General features: G+C 41.1%; 1 protein-coding gene across 2 annotated transcripts in view; it reads right to left on the bottom strand.

Annotated features, from left to right (window-relative positions):
- The window catches only part of OXSR1 (oxidative stress responsive kinase 1), a 93303-nt gene that overhangs the window by 6206 nt on the left and 64563 nt on the right, over window positions 1-22534 (bottom strand). Inside the window, exons 6-14 of one of the 2 annotated variants that reach the window (XM_075728197.1) lie at window positions 19895-20004; window positions 16276-16377; window positions 13493-13626; window positions 11167-11215; window positions 8838-8903; window positions 8469-8591; window positions 4263-4298; window positions 2466-2612; window positions 925-951 (exon numbers count right to left, since the gene is read on the bottom strand). In XM_075728197.1, coding sequence (XP_075584312.1) covers window positions 925-951; window positions 2466-2612; window positions 4263-4298; window positions 8469-8591; window positions 8838-8903; window positions 11167-11215; window positions 13493-13626; window positions 16276-16377; window positions 19895-20004 — 794 coding nt within the window. Of the gene's footprint in view, window positions 1-924; window positions 952-2456; window positions 2613-4262; window positions 4299-8468; window positions 8592-8837; window positions 8904-11166; window positions 11216-13492; window positions 13627-16275; window positions 16378-19894; window positions 20005-22534 lie in introns of both variants that reach the window. The other variant, XM_075728196.1, reaches the window with a different exon arrangement.

Raw genomic sequence — 22534 nt, 5'->3', positions numbered from 1 at the left:
AATCATGACACTACAGTGAAAAAGACAGACTAATGGAACAGGAGAACTTCATGCTTAAATAGTAACCCAGGAGGTTCTCTCTGCAATTGTCTTGAAAAGAGTAAAAGCTACACAACTTTGAGAAATGCCAAAATGGCAGGAGACTTCAGAAGAAGGGTTAAATGTAAAGAGACTGCTTGCTTTGCATCAAAACTTAAGGTTTTTTGGCATTCATGACAGCTTCAAGACCTCCTGTGTTTTAACCCCTGCCCCAAACATCTGATTTAAAAACCTGATACAATTGCAAAGAACACCTAGGAAATAAGTTAGTTGGTTAGTTAGCATATACTCTCAGTTACCTTTTTGTGAAATCAAAGGCTTTAAGAGCACCTAGGAACAATTTTATAGCTGCCTATTTTAATTTCTAAATTGCTTCTGAGTAATTATTGGAACCTGTAGTCAAAGCATTTTATATCGGTCTGCAGCCGATTTCCAGAAGGAAAGACCCAGGAGGTGTCCATCTTTGTATCACTTGTGATACTTCCAGTAAAGGGCTAATTGTTAATCAATCTCCACCAGAAAAACCCAAACAAAACGAAGAAGGGTCAGCCACTCTTCCACTGCGCAAGTCATCTGTACTGCACATGCTGAGGCAGGAATTTTAAATCTGCCATAAGACGACAGACACAACGCTAGGCTGGTAATTTAAGCCTAGAATTCTTGACCAAGTTTCTTCATCTAGGTCACTTGCTTTTTGTGAGAAAAAACAACCCTAACCCTTTGTTTAAGACTAGTATTTTACTCCATCTGTTGGTGCACTTGTGCCAGCAATGCAGCTTAGGGCTTCTGATCACAATCTTGTTTCTGTTGAAGCTGAAAGCTTTACTAGGTCAGTGAAAACAAACAAGGTGCACAGAGAAGCCCAAAGGTCTGCAAAACAGTAACCAATGAGCTACAAGAACCAGAGGAGAGCTATAAAGAAGAACACACCGATAAAAAGAGCTGTAAAGAAGAACATACTGACAAAAAAGAGCTATAAAGAAGAACATATTGACAAAAAGGAGCTATAAAGAAGAGCACACTGACACAAAGGTATGAAATTCACCTTAGGACAAGCTACCAACAAATAAGTTATTGGGCACTAGTGGCAGGGAGCAAGATACTCTGCTAGGACAAATCAAAACACTTTCATTGAGGCCGACACTGCTACCTCAATTTACCAGAGTCCTGGCCTTCACTGCTGCTGGTGTTTCAACTGCTGCATAAAATTCAGGGATTAAACACTGGCCCTTTTTCAAGACATTTGAAGGGGTTTGATTTAAGTATTACAGCTACTTTTAATGTAGCCAAGAATATGTCAGAGCCCAACTCCATTATTTTTGTTTAATGACTAATGCACTGTCTTTAACGGTTTTGTAAACAGGAACATGAGCTGACTGCAGTGAAGTGATATACGTATCTTTCTACATTCTTTAAAATAAAAATAATGAAACATTTCTAGGAAGGAGTAAGTTTAAGAATTATTTTCCTGACCAACACTGCCAAGTCTCTTCCCCTTGGGTCTGTCTGCCAAAGGGTGATGCTAGCTTGGCCCCATCCAACAGTGACAGCCTCTCCCCACCAAATATGAACATTAGTGTCTTTTAGAAAAAAAGAGGTGCTATCATTCAGGAGTCTGGCAAACTCTGCAGTACTTTACTCCAGCAAATCACAGGATGTGTTCCAAGTATCTCAGTAATGATTTGGGTTGGCCATTTTTCTCTTTTTAACACAAGTCAGAGCTCTTTCCTGACTTTGCTATACCTGCCTATCTGACCTATAGTAGGCACTTTGGGGTGATGTAGCTAGGAATTAAACACGGACTTGTCAAGCTTTTGCACTCCCTGTACTCCCCCTCAAAGGTCCATTCTCCTCTCTCTGCTTGAAATGGAAATATTTGAAAGTACCACAAGGTTCAGAGCTTCTCAGAGGTGGAGTTTCTCCACAATTTTTGACTGCTACAAGGACAGTTTTAACCCAGGCCTCCTGTCTCTCTTTTGAAGCCTGGAGAACTTGCACATTCTGGTTTCATACTCTCACTTTTCTCTCCATTCTTATCCCATAGATGCCAGTAATGCCGAAAGACACAATCAGACCCTGTTTGTGGTGAACCTTAAACAACAGGAACAAGCAACTGCCACTTAAATGGGACTCTCCTTTTTCCCTTACCTTTAACCTTGCCTCAAGCCAAAGTCCACCCCCTGAACAGCATAAAAAAAGTCACTGCTTACCCACAGAATAAGAATGAAAAACTGCTGCGCCCACATTGACTGTCTTCCTTTTGCAAGCCACCAGACCAGCTGTCACTTCTGCATAAGCAGCAGCACTAATGCAACTCCAGACAAGCAACTTTCACGGCTTTAGATCGTTTTAGCATGTCTTGAACAGAACAGTGAAGTGCAAAGCTAAAAGTTGGTACGAAGGGTTTCTGATCTTACCTGGGCTGCTGCTGGGGCTGCTGGAGGAGCCTGACTAGGTGGAGGTACAGCAGTTTGAGGTTGCGCAGGTACTTGTCCTGCAGCCTGAGGTAGTTGAGTAGGTGCCTGTGCCGGAGCATTGAGTGAAGGACCTGGCGGCTCAGCTGATGGGAATAGCTGCAAGCAAAAAGGTGTTTTAATGAGAAAAGGAACTCAAGAGTTCTGACTCAAGCATCAGCTTTCCAAAGAGTGATTGCTTGGTGCATAACTCAGAGAAGTTCACCAAGGGCATTCCTAGGCCTCCCGGACATGAACACTGATCACAAGTTCATGTTCAAGAGGTTTAACATTTCCGCATGTCCAAGGACCCCTTCTGCTCTGCTATTTTCAAGTTTTACTCAGCAGTACAGAACGATAAGAAACCAAGATAGCAGCATGACTGTGATCTTGGACAAAAATTACACACTGAAGCTAGCAAGGCTGGCTGCACACAGATCATATCGTAGCTTGGACGAGAGCACCCTATCTTTTAGTTCCCCCCCTTCTCAGAATCCAGGTCCTACTTATATTTCCACACAGCCATGCAGTCAGAGCAGAGCAACTCTGCTTTGACTTGTAGTTCCTTTCAGAGAACACAGCCTAGCAAAGCATTAAGATAACTATCGACAATTTATCTATTTGTAAAACAAATGTCAGAGGCAGAGCAATCTGGATATTCAACTGAAAAGTGAATTCAGACCTTAAGTTCTTCAAAACACACAAGACAAGACTGTTTAGGATTGGACTTACTAAAGTCAGTCCCTTGCAAAAAAAAGTCATATGCAATTAACTTGGGGGTGGAGGAAAAGAGCTAAATGAAAGTTTAACCTTTTTTACCTCTTGTGTTATTCAGATATGAGAAACCAATTTTGGCATGGTAGCCAAAGAACTGTAAGCTTGATGGCCGCCCTTCAGTGTGCCCTCCAACTTATTCTGCTAAGTTGTAGGAAATAAAAATCACTTGAATATTGAAAACCTGGGCAGCAGACCTCCAAACCACAATATATATTAAGGGATGTGTCACAAAGGGGAAATTCATCCCAAAGGTATTCTGGTTTTCAGCTCGCTCTTTGAATTTCGAGTTTATGCCAAATTACAGTGGCAGAACTGTAGTCTTTCTTAAGATCTCCCTTTATAATCAATCCTTGGAAACAGATGAAGGAAGAACAGGACAGCCTAACCCAAGACTAATTTCTAAGAGACAGACTTGTTTATCTTTCCACACAGGTAGGGAAAAGAAAGACATAACAGTCCCTAGAAGATAAGCAGTCTCTATCATTGAGAGATAAGATATACTAATATTCCTAATGTAAGAAGCACAGAACAGAACTGAAGGCAGATTATAACTTGCAGCTGAAGTTTGCTGTTAGATACTACTACAGATTTATTTCACAATTCTAAGCACATGTTCCAAACGAGTGAATTAGACTATGCAAAACAGACGTTTTAAAGTTGTGTTTTGTTGGTTTTTTCTTTTTTAAAAGAGGAAATTGGAACACAGTAGTTTTGCTTATGTTGTTCTTGCGACCAATTCATTATCTTACAACAGACTTTTGCCATATCAAGTGAAGTTGAAAAGCTACACACCAAACTTACCTCAGAAAGACCTCTTGGCATTACACAGCTAATGATTCCTTTTACAGAGAGGTTTTCAAGTAGAGGTCAGCTAGATTCTAGCTTCTACTTCACACAATACTGTTTTCAAAGGCTAATAAAAACATGTTCCTTGCAACAACAGCAATAACTAGGAGTCATCACTTTGGGAAGTCATTTGCAATTATAACTTACCTCGGAATTCTGTACAGGTTCTTTCACTCTGGGAGACTGAAAAAAACAAAGGAAAAAAGCTGTCACTGCCTTGACAAAAATGAGACTTAATGACTAGAAGGACTTTTCCGAACCACACTGAACATATGAAATGTACATAATTGTTTTCAAATTACATATATGTATTAAGATGCATAATGAAAGGGAAGCCACACAATTTGCTGGCAACCTAAAGCATATCATAATACCCAGAACCATACAGTCACATTTCGGAACTTGCAGTTGATATTTACACAGTAGTATACAATACCTAAGCTGCTATCATTGTTAACCATTAGCAAAAGCCAGTACTCTTGAAGATCACTTAGATTGGATCAAATTACTTGTGCGCCAGTATGGCAAAATCCATTTTAAACTACCCAAGTCTTGCAGGAAAAGATAAGCCACACAAACCTGCCTTGCAGAATTCTATTATGAAACAAATCCCCTCCGTATACTTCGGGATCTAGTTTGCAAACCAATTTCCTTAAACCATATAAAACCTTGGGGGGTGGGGGGGAGTGGAGGAGGAAAGTCAGCCTTACTTGTACTGCTTTACAGAAAGGAATCTCTAGCCTGCTCTCCTTGCCCTTGGACTCTGCAGTATGCTATGGTCTCCGTGAGAGAATGCAGAAAACTGACAGCTGTACACAAGTTCAGCAGGGAAACAAAGAGATCAGTGGAATGGAGGGGAAAGTGCAAAAAAAGCAATGCAACCCCTCTTTGCTTATCAGTAAAACAAAGAAAACATGCATTAGCTATTTCACATGAGCAGGAAGGAATTGCCAAGTACTCCTGGAAAGCCCTGCAATTAAGAGAGCCTGCAGCTTTGACTTCTAACAGGTCCAATTACCATGTGGAGACAGACAGGTGGGATGGCTTGGTCCATGCTGAGATTAATAAAATAGATGTTCCTTCTCCACATAACAGTCTAAAAGACAGGTTGCGATTAGGACAGTACAAGTTTGACAGAAGAACATTCGTCTTATCATGCTTCTATCTTAACTCAAGCCAGTTTATGCACTAACCAGTGCCCCTAACACTTAACCAATGCAGATCAGAGCAATTTGTAACAGAGGCCTCTCATGAGAGAAAGTAAAAGCTCTTATTCTCAGAACAGCAAGTTGCAAAAAGCCCTCTGGACAGGCAAAGAAGGAACAGTTCCTTCATGGTAACTATGTGCAGACAGTGTCAGGAAAAAAGTCACACAGCTGGAAAGGTAAAGCCTGAAATCCATCTCAACATGTTAAACCTTCACTTGACAGTTACCAGGCAAGATGAAAAACGTGGCATTGCTCCCAGAGATAAACAGCCATGCTCCACATCTGCAGGCCACAGCTGCAGCGCTGTTCTTTCAGGCACAAAGCTCATATCCAAGAGCACCCAGATGCCTCAAGGAATAACTCAAAAGGAGCTTATCTGAAAGATCGCAGTGTGCTGGACACTGTACAGACAAGTAAGGAAACACTGGCCCTGCCCCACAGCTAACTACTAATCCAGATAAATGGCAGAGGTAAACTAAGGAAAAACATGAAGAGACAGAAAGGAAATAGGACAAACATTGAAAGATGTTTACCTAATTAAGGCACAAATAGGATGGCTTTGGGGATGTGCTGACATGTATTAGTTCTAACTTACTTTTGCTTGTGTAATCAGAGATGATGCGAGTAGCCAGTGAAATGTGACCCCACCGCGTGCCACTGCACAGATTTATTGAGAAACAGAAGCGAATGATTTAAGAGCCCACACAGCACAATTCCTCTAATTCAAATTCAAGGCTTTAAATACTGACAGCAAAGAAGTTCAGTAAGTCTTTGTATCCAAAAGGTAATGTTGAGCCAGCAAGTCAGCTTATTCAATGAACTGGGCAGGCATTTCTGGTTGTTTGTCATAAGTATTTGTCTGCTTTGAGGTGCAGTCTTAGCAAGAGACTTGTAAAATACATGTTTGTACATACTAAATTCACCTTGTTTTTTCTGTAAAATGGAGATGAGCAAAAATACAAATACTTTACATTTATGTAGAAGCTTCTATGCAGGATAATAATGAAGTATTTTAGAAAATTAAGTCAATCTGCAAGCCATTCTTTAAGGCTGACAGCAGTAAAACGCAGGTACAGTTGGAATCACAGAATGGTCTGGGTTGGAAAGGACCTTTTAAAGATCCATCTAGTCCAACCCCTCTGCCATGGGCAGGAATAAAAGGTAACACCTAGTTGATGTAAGTTATTCTACCTTACAACTTAGTTAAAATTGCACAGGGATTACAAGCAGGTGAAATTTACATCCTGTGTTTGAAATATTGTCAAAAGACAGAATTAGCACTAGCCCTCACCACCTCTCCACCACCGTATTTGTGGCAAACACCGGCAGTTTAAATACAAGTCTTAAGATTGCTCGAAAAGGGATCAAATGCACGAAGTACACAGGCGTTCCTATCCTTTCATCTTCAGGCTGAAGAAAATGACTCAAAAGCTGTGCACAGGAAAGACACCCAGGGCAGGATTCAAGCACGTAAGTGGATACATAGTGAGTTCTAAGATGCCATGGTGCCCTTCCTGACCTCTAGAAAGGTACAGGTCTCTCAAAGTTCTGCATTATATCTACACAGGGTGCCTCCAAAACAGCAATATACATCTTCATTTCAGTAACTGAATTGAGATCCACTGCTCCAACACCCATCCTAAAGGTTTCCTGAATGGGAGACCTAGAAGTAAAGGCCAAGCACGGCCCAAATTACAGAGATCAGAACAAACAGCAGTATAAGGAAATATGCCAAAGCTCCAAGAGAAGAAAATGGCTTGAAAAGGAGCTTGTAAACATGTGTGTCAATCTGCTCTTTTCTGCATAAGAGGAACAAAACAAGTAAATACTGTTCAAAGCACAGTAAACAGTGCTAAGTCATAGTATCCTAAGTTTAAACACACAAGTTCTAAGTAATCTCTGAAATACAGTTAGGGTCTTTCACAATATTCCCTCCTAAAATTTTATTATATTTTAACCTACAAAAGGAATTTAGAAGATTTCAACTTATAAAGGATCAAGAATTTCAGCAGTATCCACCTGGTACAAAGAGATCCTCCTTGACCGTGTAATGCAAAGCTGGATATAGCAAGCTCTTTAGAAAGACACAATAGTTGTTGCCACGAAGTATGGAATTACTGTATCAATAGCAGCCTTTAAAAACCCAAGCATTTCAAAGGATGCCAAAAAGATGCAAAATCTTGCATTTAATATTTAAGTGTCTATACAGAACACCAGTTAGAAGAAAAAGCAATGAAAGAGAAATGAGAAAAATTAAGGTTGTAAAGGGATAAATGCTTCAAACCAATACTACTTGCTTTTTTTTCCTTTCACATTGAAAAGCTTCCTCTAAAAATCCGTCACTGTCTCACTAATTCAATTACAGAATGATTAAAATGCATAGTCCACTTCAAGCTACCTGCTGTAGTGAAAAGGGAACCGGCAAGCCATTACAGTCAAAATCCACACAGCTGACTACTGGAAGACAATCTGGAAATTTCTTTTACTCTTTGAGTTCATCACTGTGCCTTACTCCTCTGTGTTTCTGGGGGTTAGTCTGGGCTTGGGGTTTTTCAGGTATGTGTTGGGGGGGTGGTGTGTGCTTTTTTGAGGATTTCTGAGTGCTAGGCCAATCACTCCTTGTGGCTTTGGGGATGCAGTAACATTTTCTGCTAGCACTAATTGATTTCAGCATAACTGAGGGGACAGAACCAGGCCCTGTGTGTTTCAGAAATCAGCCATAAGCACAGGCCCTACTGATTTCAGCTCCATCCTGGAGAGGGCAGCAGGACAAAACCTCTCCTGACACTTCCAGAAAAAAGCATCTCAAACAGTCAGCACCCTTGAAAACAAAGAGAATATCCTAGCTCAAGTGAATTAGTATGCTGAGCTGGGAGCAGACCGTCTGAATTCGTGGTCCCAATTACGCTCAGCATCCCTGAATGAGACCAGCTGTGCCCCAGAATGATGACAGAAAAGAGATCAATACAATTTCTTCAGCCTTCAGTCTGCTTTCTCTGGTGTGGCTACAAACTCAAGGGGAGCAATTATAACTTACTGTGTATCATACTTAAACCAAGGCCACATGCTTCCCAGGGATATTTAGACATACCACAGTTAGAAAACAAAACAGAGACAGTAGAGCTATTGGAGTTTGAGGACCCACCCTGAGCTGTGAAATTGCTGCTCTGCCTTCCTCACTTTCTTCATCTAGTTCATCATCACTCCATTCCCAGCCGCCATCTTCAGTCTTATGAAGACGTCCGCTGGAACCTGGGACTCTCCGGACCTGCTCAGCACAAAGACGGAAAACTGATATGTCAGGCAGAGAGTTTCTACAGTTGATCTTTTTTAGGAGAAACAGCCCAAGAGCATCTTCAGGTTGCCAGGGCGCTTGAGTATTTTATTGAAATGTCTAGCTCTGTATCTAGAAAATGCCACACTACAATAATTCTCATTAAAAATGTGAACACAAGCATAAAAAAAAAACCCCTCGTATGACTGTTACAGCAAGAGCCCAGGAGGTTTTCAGTACCTTTTTGGATCTTTCGGTGATTGTTGGTGCTCTCTGCAACATCTTCTCTTGCAAAAATTCTTTATTCTGCAAAAGACAAAACGCCAAACATTTGCATTGCTGAAAATGTCCTTTGATTCCTTCAGTGTCTCTGACAAAGAAACTGTTAAGCTATTTCTAGCAGGAAGCGTTTCACATGTTTCACCCCCATTCCCCCAACGATATTAACCACTTTCTTCCTTTGGACTACAGTATATGATGTTTCATCCTAAATACCTTTTAAGCTAGCGGTGGCACTTTCCCTATGCAAAGTGACAGGGAATTAATAATCAAGGAGTGGTATACTATTCTGTCTGATTTTCTGGGTAACGTGCTTATACTTGTTATATCCCAGCATCTGATACCCTGCTGAGACATTCGGCATTCTTCCATTCACAGATACCACCTAGATCCAGCCATTTTGCTTTATCTCACCCCTAAATTTATGCCTGTCCAACTGTCAAAGGCAAACCTCAGATGTCAGGCAGGCCAGGATGCAGGAACCTCTATATGCTGGAGTAATGAGATCCAGGAATTAGGGCAACAGGAGTTAGAGTGGCTAAAAAAACGTACAGCACGTGACATTTAGAGAGGAAGTAAATGCAGTGATCACTGCAGACTAAGTATCAGGAAACTGCTGTGATGCTTTACTGTATTAAATTTCCTCTTCAGCAAGCTACTCCAGACTGGCTAGTATGTGGGCTCCTGAGCATACAATTTTCCAACCCCTTGACTACAGAGCCAAGCTACTGGCTGCAGAGGAAGCAGGCCAGGCAAGCACCCTGGCATTAGCACTGGGATCTGGCTGGGTATTCCATACCACACGAGTGAGGTTGGATAGCCCTGCTGCCTCTGCCCGCAAAGTGCTCCCAGAACTCCCCCGTGATGGTTTCTTGCACATAGGATGGAGAGCCTCAAGACACATGCTGTTGCTTCCTGGTAAGTAGCTCTCAGCATTATCAAAACATACTTTTACTAACATAGACTGTATTTAAATATATGGTTCAATATAGACATATAGAAGTTGGATTTTTTTGTCCTCAGGTTACAGCTGTCAGTTTGGCAGAGCTGATGTATGAAAGTAATTTAACACCAAGTGTTAACTGGCACACATTTTCACTTTGGGTGCCGGTTTAAGTATTGCCTCGTTTACAATAATGTTAATTTTCTATCACCACATATGCTAATATGTTACTCTGCAGAAGCTTAATGAAAGCATGAAGGAGATTTTACACACAATGAAGTATAACATGAACCAGAACTCACATAACCAAACAGAGAAAGGTCAGTAATGTGTAAACCATCCTGTCACTTTGGACACCAAGTGTGCATCCAGCGTACAGATGCAGACTACTCAGTTGCCTAAAATCCCATCGTGGAAAATGAAAGCCTAGTTAATACTATCAAGAGCCCAGGCATCAATTAAACTTGCCCTAAAGCAAACTCCTACATTTCATAAACTGGATCACTCTCTAGACTTCCTTGATTGTGCTTGTTAGATTTCTGTCAACTTTAATAGGACATCCAGCTCCTGTACAGATACCTAGATGTGGCCACTTCCATTTAAGCATCTTAATCTGGGAGCTGAAAACTACTTCCATTAATTGGTGATGACATTTTAATCTGTGTTCTGCTCTAAAACCCATGTATTTTGATCACAAACATGCCACAAAAAATAAGCAAACAGCAACTATTTCCTCATTCCCATGAAAATATAAATTCTCCCTTGTATTACTTGTCTGTCTCCCTCAATAAGACCTTACACATTGCATATGCACTAATCTCCAGGCAGTAATTACACAAATGTTCACTGGTGGTTCACTTCAAGGCGAGAAATGGGAGTTTCCTACTATTTTGTATCACAGGATCTTCACTTCCCAGAAGGCAACACAGGGTGAAACAGTTTTAGGTAGTCCTCCGCACAGTGGGCCTCATTCACTGCTTTGCATACAGACTGATTATAGAGTTTACTAAAATATAAGTTACATTTACTGCCACAGAGACCTTTATGGACACGGACCCAGAATGGCACCACTACAAGAAAAGAAAAAACCCCAAAAGCCACTGAAAGACATTTTAAATGCTCAAGAATTTTTAGATAACTTCTCTTAATAGCAACATATGCAAGGAGGTACAGAAGAGGGGTTTCATTCTGGTCGTTCACAACGACCCATTCAACTCACTCAGCTATGCTGGCCCCAAGGGAAAGAGCCCACACTCACGCCAATAAAGGTGTCACCATACCTATCATACTTCTGAAAAGTCCTCTCCACAGCCTCTGCACAGATCAGTTTAGGAAGTGTTTTCTTACCTTTGCTTTTGTGAAAAATTTGTGTCTTAAGAGTTCTGCTGCTGTCGGTCTGTCAATAAAAACAGATGTAGAAAAGACAATTATAAGTGCTCCCTTTCAACACAACAGTCTTCCAGGTTGCTGCAGCTTGTTGTAACATGGCATCTTGTAAGATCATCAGCTTCTCCTGCACAAGTCCCCTAAAAATCAGTCAATGTATCCCAAGTAAATTTTACACCAGCAGTCTGTCAAGCACTCAGTGTATTCTGATCAAAGCGTATTCTATTCTGTTCAAAAGCAGTGAATCACTTGGGGGCGGGGGGGAGAAGGTGCTCCTATTTTCACAGAATCATAGAATCCTTTAGGTTGGAAAAGACCTTGAAGTTCATCCAGTCCAACCATTTACCTAACACTACCATGTCCACCACTAAACCAATTAAGGGTCGATTTTGATGCTGAACTTGAGTCTCTTCAAGTCAGTTTGACAGGATCACAGAACCAATTTGCTCAAGATTAAACTGAAGGCTCATCACCTACAGCGGGAGTGCAGTACTCACCATGTGCAAGTAACAGAGTTATTTCAGAAATACTTGATTATATGTGTGTAATTAGTTCTATTAAACACAGACAGGACAATCAACCTTTGTCTAATAGAAAAGGAACAAGTACAAAGTATTTTCCCCCTTAAGTTAGTGTCGTGGTTTAGCCACGACATTTAGGATAAATACCGGAAAGTAAAAGATATCCCTTGGTCAGTTTACAAGGAGCTCTCTAAAGACTCAGGCCTACATGAGAAAGTACCAGCTTCCACCATTTCCCACACTGCAAACTGTGCTTAAATAGTAACAGAGTTTAATTAGTGACTTGCAAAGGCCATTCATCACAGGGTTTATTTCACCTCAGACTACTCTAACAAAAATCATCCACCTTATAGCAAGGGAGCCTCTAAAATAGTTAAAAAGCAATTCCACTAACTTCTCCCCTTTGAGAGCCCACACAATATGGATAAGTGTATCTGATTCTGCTAGTTGCTCTTTATGGGCCAACCTCTTGCTCCCACAGTCAGGATGATGACAGTGCTTGAGGAAGGGTATGCCACAATTCCAAGTGATTATGTTTAATTCTGATCAGCACACATTCTAACCTGCAGGGATAGGATATGCTTTGAAAGGAGAAAAAACATCATGCTGGGTGAAAAAAAAAATGCTATCAGCATTTATCAAGCACTCCACTGGATTCATTAAGCATTTCAAGTGTAAAGCTTGTTAGAAGAGAGAGATCCCATCTCACAATGCGTGAGAAGCCTTTGCTCCTGGATCTGTCAGAGGGAACTGAAAAATGTCTTCATTATTTTTTATGAAGGGACTTTTTCCTCTTTTTCCTTTCCAGAATCACTTTGGTTACTGGGGGGGGGGGGCGGGCGGAAGAAAACTAAGAGGTATAAAAACTGATCTATGGGAATGCTTGTTTCTGTACCTTTGCACTTTAAGGAACACTATTTTTAATGCAGGATGAACACTCCAACTTTAAACAGCTTCACAGACTGGCAAATGCTACGACTGTCCTCCACAGAAACACATCTGAGCTCTCCTGTGTGACAGGCTGTGGGTTTTAAACAGTGCCGTACACAGCTGGACCCTCACACAGCTTTGAACGATGCCGTAACATAACGATATAATGCTGTCCTGGGAACCGCAAAATACGTGCTACCCCCTCAGCAGTATTTCTAACATCAGTGAGTAGTCAGGCTACAGTTACAAGGAAGACTGAAAAGTGTCATCAGGTCAATTAAGCAATCTGTATTGATGAACACATGTTGGTAAAATTTGCCAGTATTTTTTCCTGACACCCCCCCCCGCCTCGCCAAAGCAAATATCACTTATAATTAAAAGCAAGTCAAAACTACGCTGAAAGCCTTCTTTGTACTGGCAAATTTTAAAAAGTTTATTTATGAAGCTTTGCAAGCAAACACATATTGCCCAAGGTCTAATTTCTAATTTATAAACACAGAACAGTTTTGACTGGGAACAAAACGTGAACTGCAGTCACCTGCTGGAGGTGGCAAGGGAGAGAATGGCACTACACATGCAGTGGACGGATGCACTCTCATTAACCCAAATGGAAGATGTGTGCCCCGGTCAGGCACCATGCCAGACATTTATCCTTAAAAATAAGGACAGCCAAGAGAATTTGCTGCCACACAGAAGGATTGCTGCATTCATTGTGACTGAAAGGCTGGAGGGGCAGAGAGCATACTGGCTTTAAAAATACAGAATACGGTGAGTTTTGTGGGTTTGTTTTAGGGGGTTTTTTTACATTTATTTTGGTGTTACCTGCCTGTTCTTACCTTTTTTCGGGGTCTTTCTGTAGGCATGATGAAATCATCTTCCTAAATGATTTCCCATACTTCTTCAGCATCTCCTTATCTTGCACACCAGTTTCCAAAGATGGAGGATCATTTTGTAGCGTCAGCATTAAAACCTGAAAGAATTACATCTATTGGCAATGAGATTTTTCTTGGCCTTTGTTAGAGACAGATCTTGGGAACACTGTATTTTAGACAAGCATTTTCATCAAGCATCTGAGTTAGCAAGGACTGTTTTATTACAACAGCTCTCTGAGGATAGCCTGAACTCAGAGTGAAGTTTCTTACAATTTAGACCGTCTCCTCGCATTCACCAGACAGCAAAAACTCACCTACCTTTCCCTCAAGGCACTTACAGGGTCTCTCCTCTTCTGTCTGCTTCCCACATTCACTAACTTTGCAGAAACAATTATTTTCAAAACCTTCACACCTCTGCAAATTCTGACTGTGAGCTGAGAGGTTCAAGGCTTGTACAACAGAGTCTAGAAAGAGTTACCTCCACCTCCTTTCCTTGGGAAGCCAGGCTAATTTATACCCAACAGGTTACGCTACTGTTTTCCATCACATCTCCTGGCTCATGGCGCAGTCTGCGGGCCAAAGACAAGGTTGGGATGACCTTTCAGGCCTGTTTGGTGTGATTAAAGGTGTAAACATAGCAGAACTTCTACCAGCCGTCCTCATCCGAGAGCAAGGCATTTGATTCAAAGGCTCTGTTTAGATCTCCCTGCAGGTATTTCTTAGCTAGAAATCAAATTAATTTGAAGTAAAAGCAGAAGGGCAGCACAAAAACATACAAGGGTTCAATTCCATGTACCAATGTGACAGCAGGTGAAGACATATCTCACACAAGCACCCATCAAGCCAAACTGATTATTTCCTTCACATCACTCAGCTACTCTGAAGGAAAGGAAGAAAATTACTCATTTCCATTTTCACTTGTCACCTACATACAGATGAATATCTATTTTTAGAAAAGGAAGCAGCATATAGCACGTTTAAATAGCTTTTAACAGCTATATTGCTTAGGGCAGCAAGAGCCCATCAATCTAGCTGAAATTATACAGTCCATGACAGAATTCCCTGCTTCTTTTTCCCCTCTCCTTGGATGATCACTTAATGCACAGGTCATTTTGCTGCGAACAAAATTAATCTGCAGTGAAATACAGTTACATTCAATAAATAAAAAAAACAGAAGTCCTTTTGCAGGCTGCACAACTGGAACCCATACCTAATAGAATTGGAGACTCATAATTCTATCTACCATATGACAACACACAATACTAAATAGGCGATCTTTGTATTCAAAGCTACAACCCATGCATTCAAAACACAATAAACAGAAGTACAGCTTGCAGAAGCTACTGCAAAATGCTACCAATAATCACAGCACAGAAGGAAGTATCAATGAAACCAGCAAAAGCTAAATCAGCAACACATTTGCCTGAACTCCTCGCTGCTCTGCCACAATCACCAACATGGTATGAACTTTAACGGCATTTCTAAACCACTCAGCTACTCAACCCTGCACAGAGGTGACATAAATCTTAAAATTAACACTGTTCTACAAGAGTTAAACCAGTGCAAAGTCCTGGCATTTAAAGCAATACGCAGATGTCCCTGTTCTAATGAGTTCGGGGCTACTGAATTCCCAAATGCTACTGTAACTGAGAAGTGGAGATGCACCCAGGTCCTAAAGAGGTGATACCCACCTCGCATAGCACTCCAGCAGTTAAAAGACTCACAAAAGGAAATCTTGCTCCATGGTATGCGTACAATTGAGGGACTCGGCACCCATAGGCCTCATATCCCAGGTAAGTAGTCTAACCATAAAGGTTAGAAAGGGCTCTCCACCCCCTCCTGTTCGATTTGAGGGAGTAGAAGAAAAGTGGCCTTCAAGAGGGTGGGAAATGCAGGAGGGACTAGAATTTTTGTGATTGAGACAGGATCCCATCAGATCTCAAAGTGGCTAAGGAAGATGATATCAAAGCTCAGTAGAAGGACAGGATGCTTCAGACCTCAACTGATGCAGTTACCTCTGTTAACTTTAAGATGTAAACTCCCTGAAAGAAAAGCAAGTTGGAAGCAGATCCTGGTTCAAGAGTGAGAAAATAGGGAAAGTTAGCCAAACTGTATGGCACTCCAAAGTTCAAGATATTTAAAAAAGATTTTTGAAGTGTCAGCATTTAAAGAAGAATGTTTCCTCCACCTCGACTTCAATAAAATATTCACATCGCCAATACCAAACTATTTCATATTGATGTGGTACTTTCCAGAAATGCCCTACCTACCCTGGTTCAGTGCTTGACAGGACTGTGTTGGCATTAAACAAAGAAAGATGTTCTTTTGGATAACTGGTAACAGGATTTCTGAGAGGTATCAAGAAGGACTACCAGTGCAGGAAAAGGAACAGCTCGCCATCCCACTGTCACTGGATGCCAGCTAACATTTTCTGAATCATTATTTACATCCCTAAAAACATCTGCTGCCTTCAGAGGCTCCAGGATTAAAACACACAGCACCTTCCTCAAGAATGGCGAGCCTGGCAAGACTCAGGATCTAAATAAGAACTGTGCACAGTTTCAGACAATGCTGATTAAGTGCCGTATTTTTAAAAGGTGACTTCAGACAAATCCAAGAACATCGTGATCCACAAGTACAAGTTGAGAGGACAAACTCTTCAACGAGGCATGCTGGCCAAATTCTTGGAAACACCCACAGAACACACTGATCCTTTATCTTGCACATGTAGCTGGAGACCTGCTCACCTTCATTGGCGGGTATTTATGGTAAGGAGCTGCCCCTGTAGCCAGTTCGATAGCAGTGATCCCAAAGCTCCAGATGTCTGCCTTGAAATCATATCCTCTGACCTGAAAAATATTAGAGGATGTTAGCATGTGCGTCTTGCTATCCTACACTACAATCCCTTTCTTTAGCCTATTACACATCCTTTTGTTCTTTCCTTCCTTTCCCCTCGAATTTGGAAAGACCAGCACTATAGTGTTGAAAAGATGGAGAGAACACTTTCTCCCTCCTCTCCTCCCAGCTCCTTACACCTTTGAGGAAGTGTTTTAGAAGTCATAGTCTGATGAAAATTATGGTTGTGGACTGTGCAATTGGGACTGCTCTGCCATAAACCTCTCCATGTGCAGAACATAAATGGGGTTAACCCAGGCTCCTACTTCTACACAAAGACACAGAGAGTCATTAAACAGTATAATGAAACTCTCATAGTTAATAGATGGACTGTTATCCCCTTGGGACATACGCCTCACTACGCTTTCAGTCACCTGCTTAATCAATCTGACTGCAAACATGCTCGATCCTGAAACTTTAGCACACACCACCTCAGTAAAAAGCCCCTCATTCCTGTCTGCAGACTAGTATTTCCCTCCACTAATTAATAGTGGCTTCTGCACTTGACATTAAACACGGGCTTGTTCAGGAAATTTATAGCATTTACTTCCCCCTCACACACAGGAAAAAATATTTCATATGCCAAAGCGGTTACTTCCTCATTATCATTAGGTAATATTTTGGCACTTGCTTTCTCCACTGCAGGGGAGAGACATTATGTACTAACTTCAAGAGCAGCTACAAAAATCAAACCGTTTTGGCTGCTAAGAATGGTTTCTGTTTCTTCTCACTAGACTATGGAAATATGAATATTGAATCAGCGCTCACAGGGATATTGTGTTCAGCTAACCTAACAAGCTTTAGAAAGACAACCGTTGTGATGAAGCCAAAAATGTTCCCCAGACTACCTTTAAGATGATCTTGAGTTTTGGCAAACAAACAAAAAAACCCTCTTGCACTATTTTTCTATAATAATATAGTTGAACTGAAATTTATTACAGCAACAGGAGTTAATATCTTGCACTAATTTCATCAACTCTGTCGGCATCATCTTCATGAGCCTTAAAGGTTTCAAAGGCTTCCTGAAGTGTCACAGTTTATGGATTATGAATAGATTTCAAGTCATTTAACTGAACAAGCACAGATACCTAGTATAATTTAAAAGAACACAATACAAGAAATACGCTGTAAGGATTGTGGGCCCCCCACACACACTATTTTTAGGTTTTGAGAATAACTTTGGGACATTTTTTAGCTTATCTTTCAGTTAGTCTTGCAGCACATCTATACAATGTACAACTCCCCATTCCTCACAAAGATTTTAACTGGCTGAGGGGGTGGAGGTGGGGTTGGGGAGTTAATTATGTCATATAATCCTGCTTGCAAATGAAAGCTACGAAGTTCAAAACTGTCTAGAGCAGTGCATCTTGACATCTGTCCAATACACAGTCACCACCCTGCAGTTAGTTTACATCAACAACATTTATTTTTCTCATCAACTTTTTTTTGACATAAATCTGTCAAGTGAACATACACTAAAAGACAATGCCAGGTTATCATGTATTAACATGCTTAAGGAACTTAATGATGTTGAAGTAAACCAGATGGCATGGGGTCGATAATATCTACATATCAAAAGCTAACCTACAGCAACCCCTTCGTCCTCTTTCCCGGGTTGGATATAGCGGCTCAGAGTGACACCTGCTGGAAGACAGCAAGATGATATCAATGGGCATTGAAGGATTTCACATCAGCTTCCAAAATACCTCCTTACCATCTAATATGTGCACCAAGTTAGATGTGCACAGCCTTCATGGAAGTATTGGACTCCCTAGAAAAATCTGCTTCCTTAAGAAACACACCTGTTGCATCAAGAACTAATGCCTGTCACTAAAACCTTAATTTCCCCTTTTTAGCACCTTCCTTAAGATCTTTTTTTCCCCTGTTGTCCTGCGGATTGCAGCCACCCTCACTGCAATGAGCCTGGAGCAGCACCGTTAGGTCCTGGCCAGCCCGCTGTGCCCTGTGCACCAGGATGGGACACAAAAGACGGAAAAGCAAGGGGCAACTCTGATCTGGTTTTGGAAACACTGAAATACTCTATATTTTTATTTACTTTTAAATCAACATTAAAAAAAATCCAGAAGTATATGACAGTGAAGCAGTTCAGAAGCAAGTTTGCAGAGGTGGCTCCTGACTTGGGGAAGGTCTTGTACTCTATGGTGTTAAGACTTGTGCTCTCAGGAGGTTGCAGGAGTGCTGTAACACACTGGCCCCTCAATGCCACCATGGGGAGCCACTGAAAAGACCAAACATTGAAAAAGCCTTTCATTAATAGTATATTTAAGCTACTCCAAAATTATCTCAATCCCTCAAGAAGTTTTAGATCTAGGGAAAAAATGCATTAAAGTTCTACCACTGTTTTAGCTGCATTTCCTTTGAGAGAGAAAGAGAGAGAGAGAAAGTGAAGTTTAGGAGGAACTTGAGTAAGACCCCCATATATTTTATTGTGAACAGCAAGGGAAAAAAGTAACCAGTGGGTTTTCAATAAAACAATGTTTTCCCAAAATATTTTTGTTTCAAAGATTTTTAGAAGGAAAAAAGGAAAAATGGAAAAACATTTGTAATCAGTTGTATTTCTGCTCAGTGCACCTGTCAAAAATCAAACCCTGAGTCCAGTCCTCTGTCAAACTGTTTTTAAGGGGATCAGGGATAATTTTCAGAATGCTTATGGCACTGAACGTCAATGCAATAGACAGCTACTGCAAATGCCCTGTCAGGATTGTGGCATAGTTTTGTTTGTGGATTTTGCTCAGAAATGGGCAATGATATTTTACATTAAACAAAGTTTCCAGGTGGCCTTCATCAGTAGTCACACAGACAAAGCTTCTACAGTTTAGTCTAGAAGTAGTGGAGGACAAAAAGAAAAAAAAAAAAAAAAAGACATCTCTCCACCCAATGGGAAGAAGCATGGCATCTTTTAGCTAGCCAAAAGAGCAGAGGAGGAAGGTGGAGAGGCAAGCATTCCTCAGTAATTACAGTCTGGATACTCACAAGCCAAGAGAAACTAGAAAGCTGAGTAAAGTCAACTACATGTTATTTTACTGTAATAACTCCCCTCTCCAACATGTTGCAATTAGCTACCCCAAATTCTTGTACTTGCAAACACAGAAGAGCACATTACCAAGTTGCCTATGTGCATTTGCCACATGTGACACTATTTATATTCTACCTCACATTTAGGCAAGAGGGATGGGCAGGTTAATCTTCTTTATGCAACAGTTGAGCTGTCTCATCCTTACCTTAGGTAGGAGCCTGAAGAGAAGCAACAGGGCAAAAACCTACCGAACACTTAATATTCCCCAGTACAAGCCTGGCTACAATAGGCAAATCAGAGACAATCCTGTGGTTTTAAGAAAGCTTTACAGGATGCCAAATTATCATCTTAGTTTGAAGTAAATAAAACCACTGCTGACAACAGGGAATTCCAGGTGCAGATCAGCTAAGAGGATACTAGGAATTGTTATTCACCTGTTCCATAACTTCTGGTGCCATCCAGCAAGGTGTGCCCACAAAAGTTTTCCTGACTTTATTTCTGGTAATGTCACCACCAGTGGCCAGAAATGCGCTAACACCAAAGTCTGAAAAGAAAACAAAACCAGATTTTATTAAGAACACATTCTGAGCAAACCGAAGGGTTGTCCCCCTTTTCCCCTCATATTCCCAGCCATCTATTAAGTACAGTTATGCATGAGGAGTTTCCTAATGAACAAAGAATGATCAACAGTTAGCCAAGAGTGCCGGTACACGAACAGTCTGTAGTCCACCATTCAATTACCGGGGAGAGCAGAGCTTTCAGCGCTGGCTGGCTGGCAGAGAGGAAAATTCCACTTTCCATTACGGCCCACTGGTCACATCACAGCACGCCCGCGCTCCCCCAGCAGACCTGCTACTGTACAAACCTGCCTCTGACAGCCAGCGCCTTATTTACATTTGTATATGTACGTAACAAGTAATAGCTGAACTTCAATTAGCGTCCTGTTAATATTTGCAGCAATGAAGTGGGGTACATAAAAAGTTACTAGACATAGCATTTAACTGTCCTAACAGCATCCTGCAGACTGGAGTTATCAGCCCCTTATTCTGGAGGGTTTATTAACAGAATATGCTTTGCTTGGTAATCTTCCACTGCTGAGATGCTCGATGCTTTAACAGGAACTTGGAGCGGTTCCCGACGATACAGCAGCACTACTGAATTGAGCAGCACGTGCCGCTAACCAGCCCCACCATCCCAGAGGAAGCCTGGCAAACAGGTATTTGTGCCCTGCACAGCTACCCCTGCTTGAAGCATTTTTCACAAGCTGAAGGATGCTCAGGGATGCCCCATGCACTCACTGATTTTTTTTTTTTTTTTTTTACTTAAAAGCATTCTTTTACATGAAAACTATGCTTTCAAAGATAACACAGATGTTTTATGCAATTAAGAATGACATGGAAAACAGGATCTGTGAACAGCAGCAGGGATAGCAATGGGATAAAGTGTGTTTGTTCAGAGAGGAGCATTACAAAAGACCTGACAACCATGAGAGGACGGTAGACTTTCCTTGGAGAAAAAAAGTAAAATAAATCAGGTGACAGGGAAGCTGTGAACACAAAACTGTAGAAGTATTTCTTCCCAATCTGCTCTAGACTACACTACTTATGTATTACAGCATTATAGATCTGCAATGGATCATTCTCCATAAATCAATTTTATCTACTGCTCCCTTTTTTTTTTTCTTTTTTTTTTTAAACACAGTAGAAACAAGCAAAATCTTGAATGCCATTTTTGAGATTGATGACAGGCTTGGAGGATAAGCCTCTGAAATTCAAGGGCTATTTCACATAAAAACAGAGCATTATTGACCACAACTGGGTTGAAAACTCTTGAAACTCAGCTGCCTGACATAGTTAACTGTAAACGTAGAGGACTTTTACTCAGAGGAGCCAAAGAGTTACTCCATGGCTTAAGGATGTTATTCTAACTGAGGAATCAACTGCAACAAAAGATCCCTCTGTACAATTTGCAAGCAATGGCATCCACGTGAGGACAGTCCCAAGCTTCCTCTGCATCACGCCAGCAGTGCAATGAGCCCCTTCTCACCAGTCCTTCAATCTTTGAGAAACGCCACTGAAAATATGGCTCAGAAGAGTAACACGCTGAAAGCTTCCAGCTCACTTAGGTCAGAGGCTTCCAAGGACAGCAACTTAGTGCTCACTAAAATACTAGACACAGATAACTGAAAGTGGACATTAAAGAAAGTGGTGTAGAAATCACAGGGCTAAACCAAGCACCAGCAAATCCCTATCATTAGGGTTCAGCTTCTTCCAGATGCGCCATCGTGTTCTCTTCCCCGTTCCCGGAGGCATCTTATTTTCCTGCTAAACTTGAAGTTTTAGCACATCTAGATGGATCACTACCCCCATCAGCACTGCAAACTGTATTTTTCTGGAAACCCACTTTTTGCAACAGTGATTTTGCTTTCAGATCTTCCATGTGTGTATCCACAATCCCTGCTTTTCTCAGAAAACTGAATGAGCTTCCTAAAAAGTTCAGAGTAAAATTACTTGCACTTTACCCCTCATTACGGGAAGTCTCGCAAGATCTATTGTTCTAAACACAAGAGCAATTAGTAGTTCTTTTAAATAAGATAATACTAACAGAAACTTGTCCAAGTGCCATCAGCATATTATTGTGATGTGCTGTATTTGAACTTGTGTATATTATCTTACCTCAAGTTTCCATGCAGTCATTTTGAGGGTAAAGGAAATGCCATTCAAAGCAAAAGCATTCCAGCAGTAAAAACAAAAGTCCTTTACAGAGCACACAGAGCATTCACCACATTTCTCAAACGTGGGTTTAAAAAAAATTCCAGTTGGAAATTGTGCCCCTACGTCTGCCATCTGAGGTCAGCAGAAAGCTTAAACGGAATTAAATTGTATTCCGTTACATGCTTGATTTATTCAATGCTTTCCGAATCAATTTCCCCTCATTTCCAGTGGGCTAAAACAAGCACAACCAGCCTGTGCTACACTGCTGTAAGGAATGACTTTGAAACAGTCTTCTCAAATGTCATCTTACTAACTTTATCCAAGTCCCAGCTATTAAGATAAGAATGTGCCTGCTCTCAA

Source organism: Pelecanus crispus, chromosome 2 (assembly GCF_030463565.1).
Source record: "Pelecanus crispus isolate bPelCri1 chromosome 2, bPelCri1.pri, whole genome shotgun sequence".
NCBI classification, from domain to species: Eukaryota; Metazoa; Chordata; class Aves; order Pelecaniformes; family Pelecanidae; genus Pelecanus; species Pelecanus crispus.
This window is presented reverse-complemented; position numbering and strand designations above follow the sequence as displayed.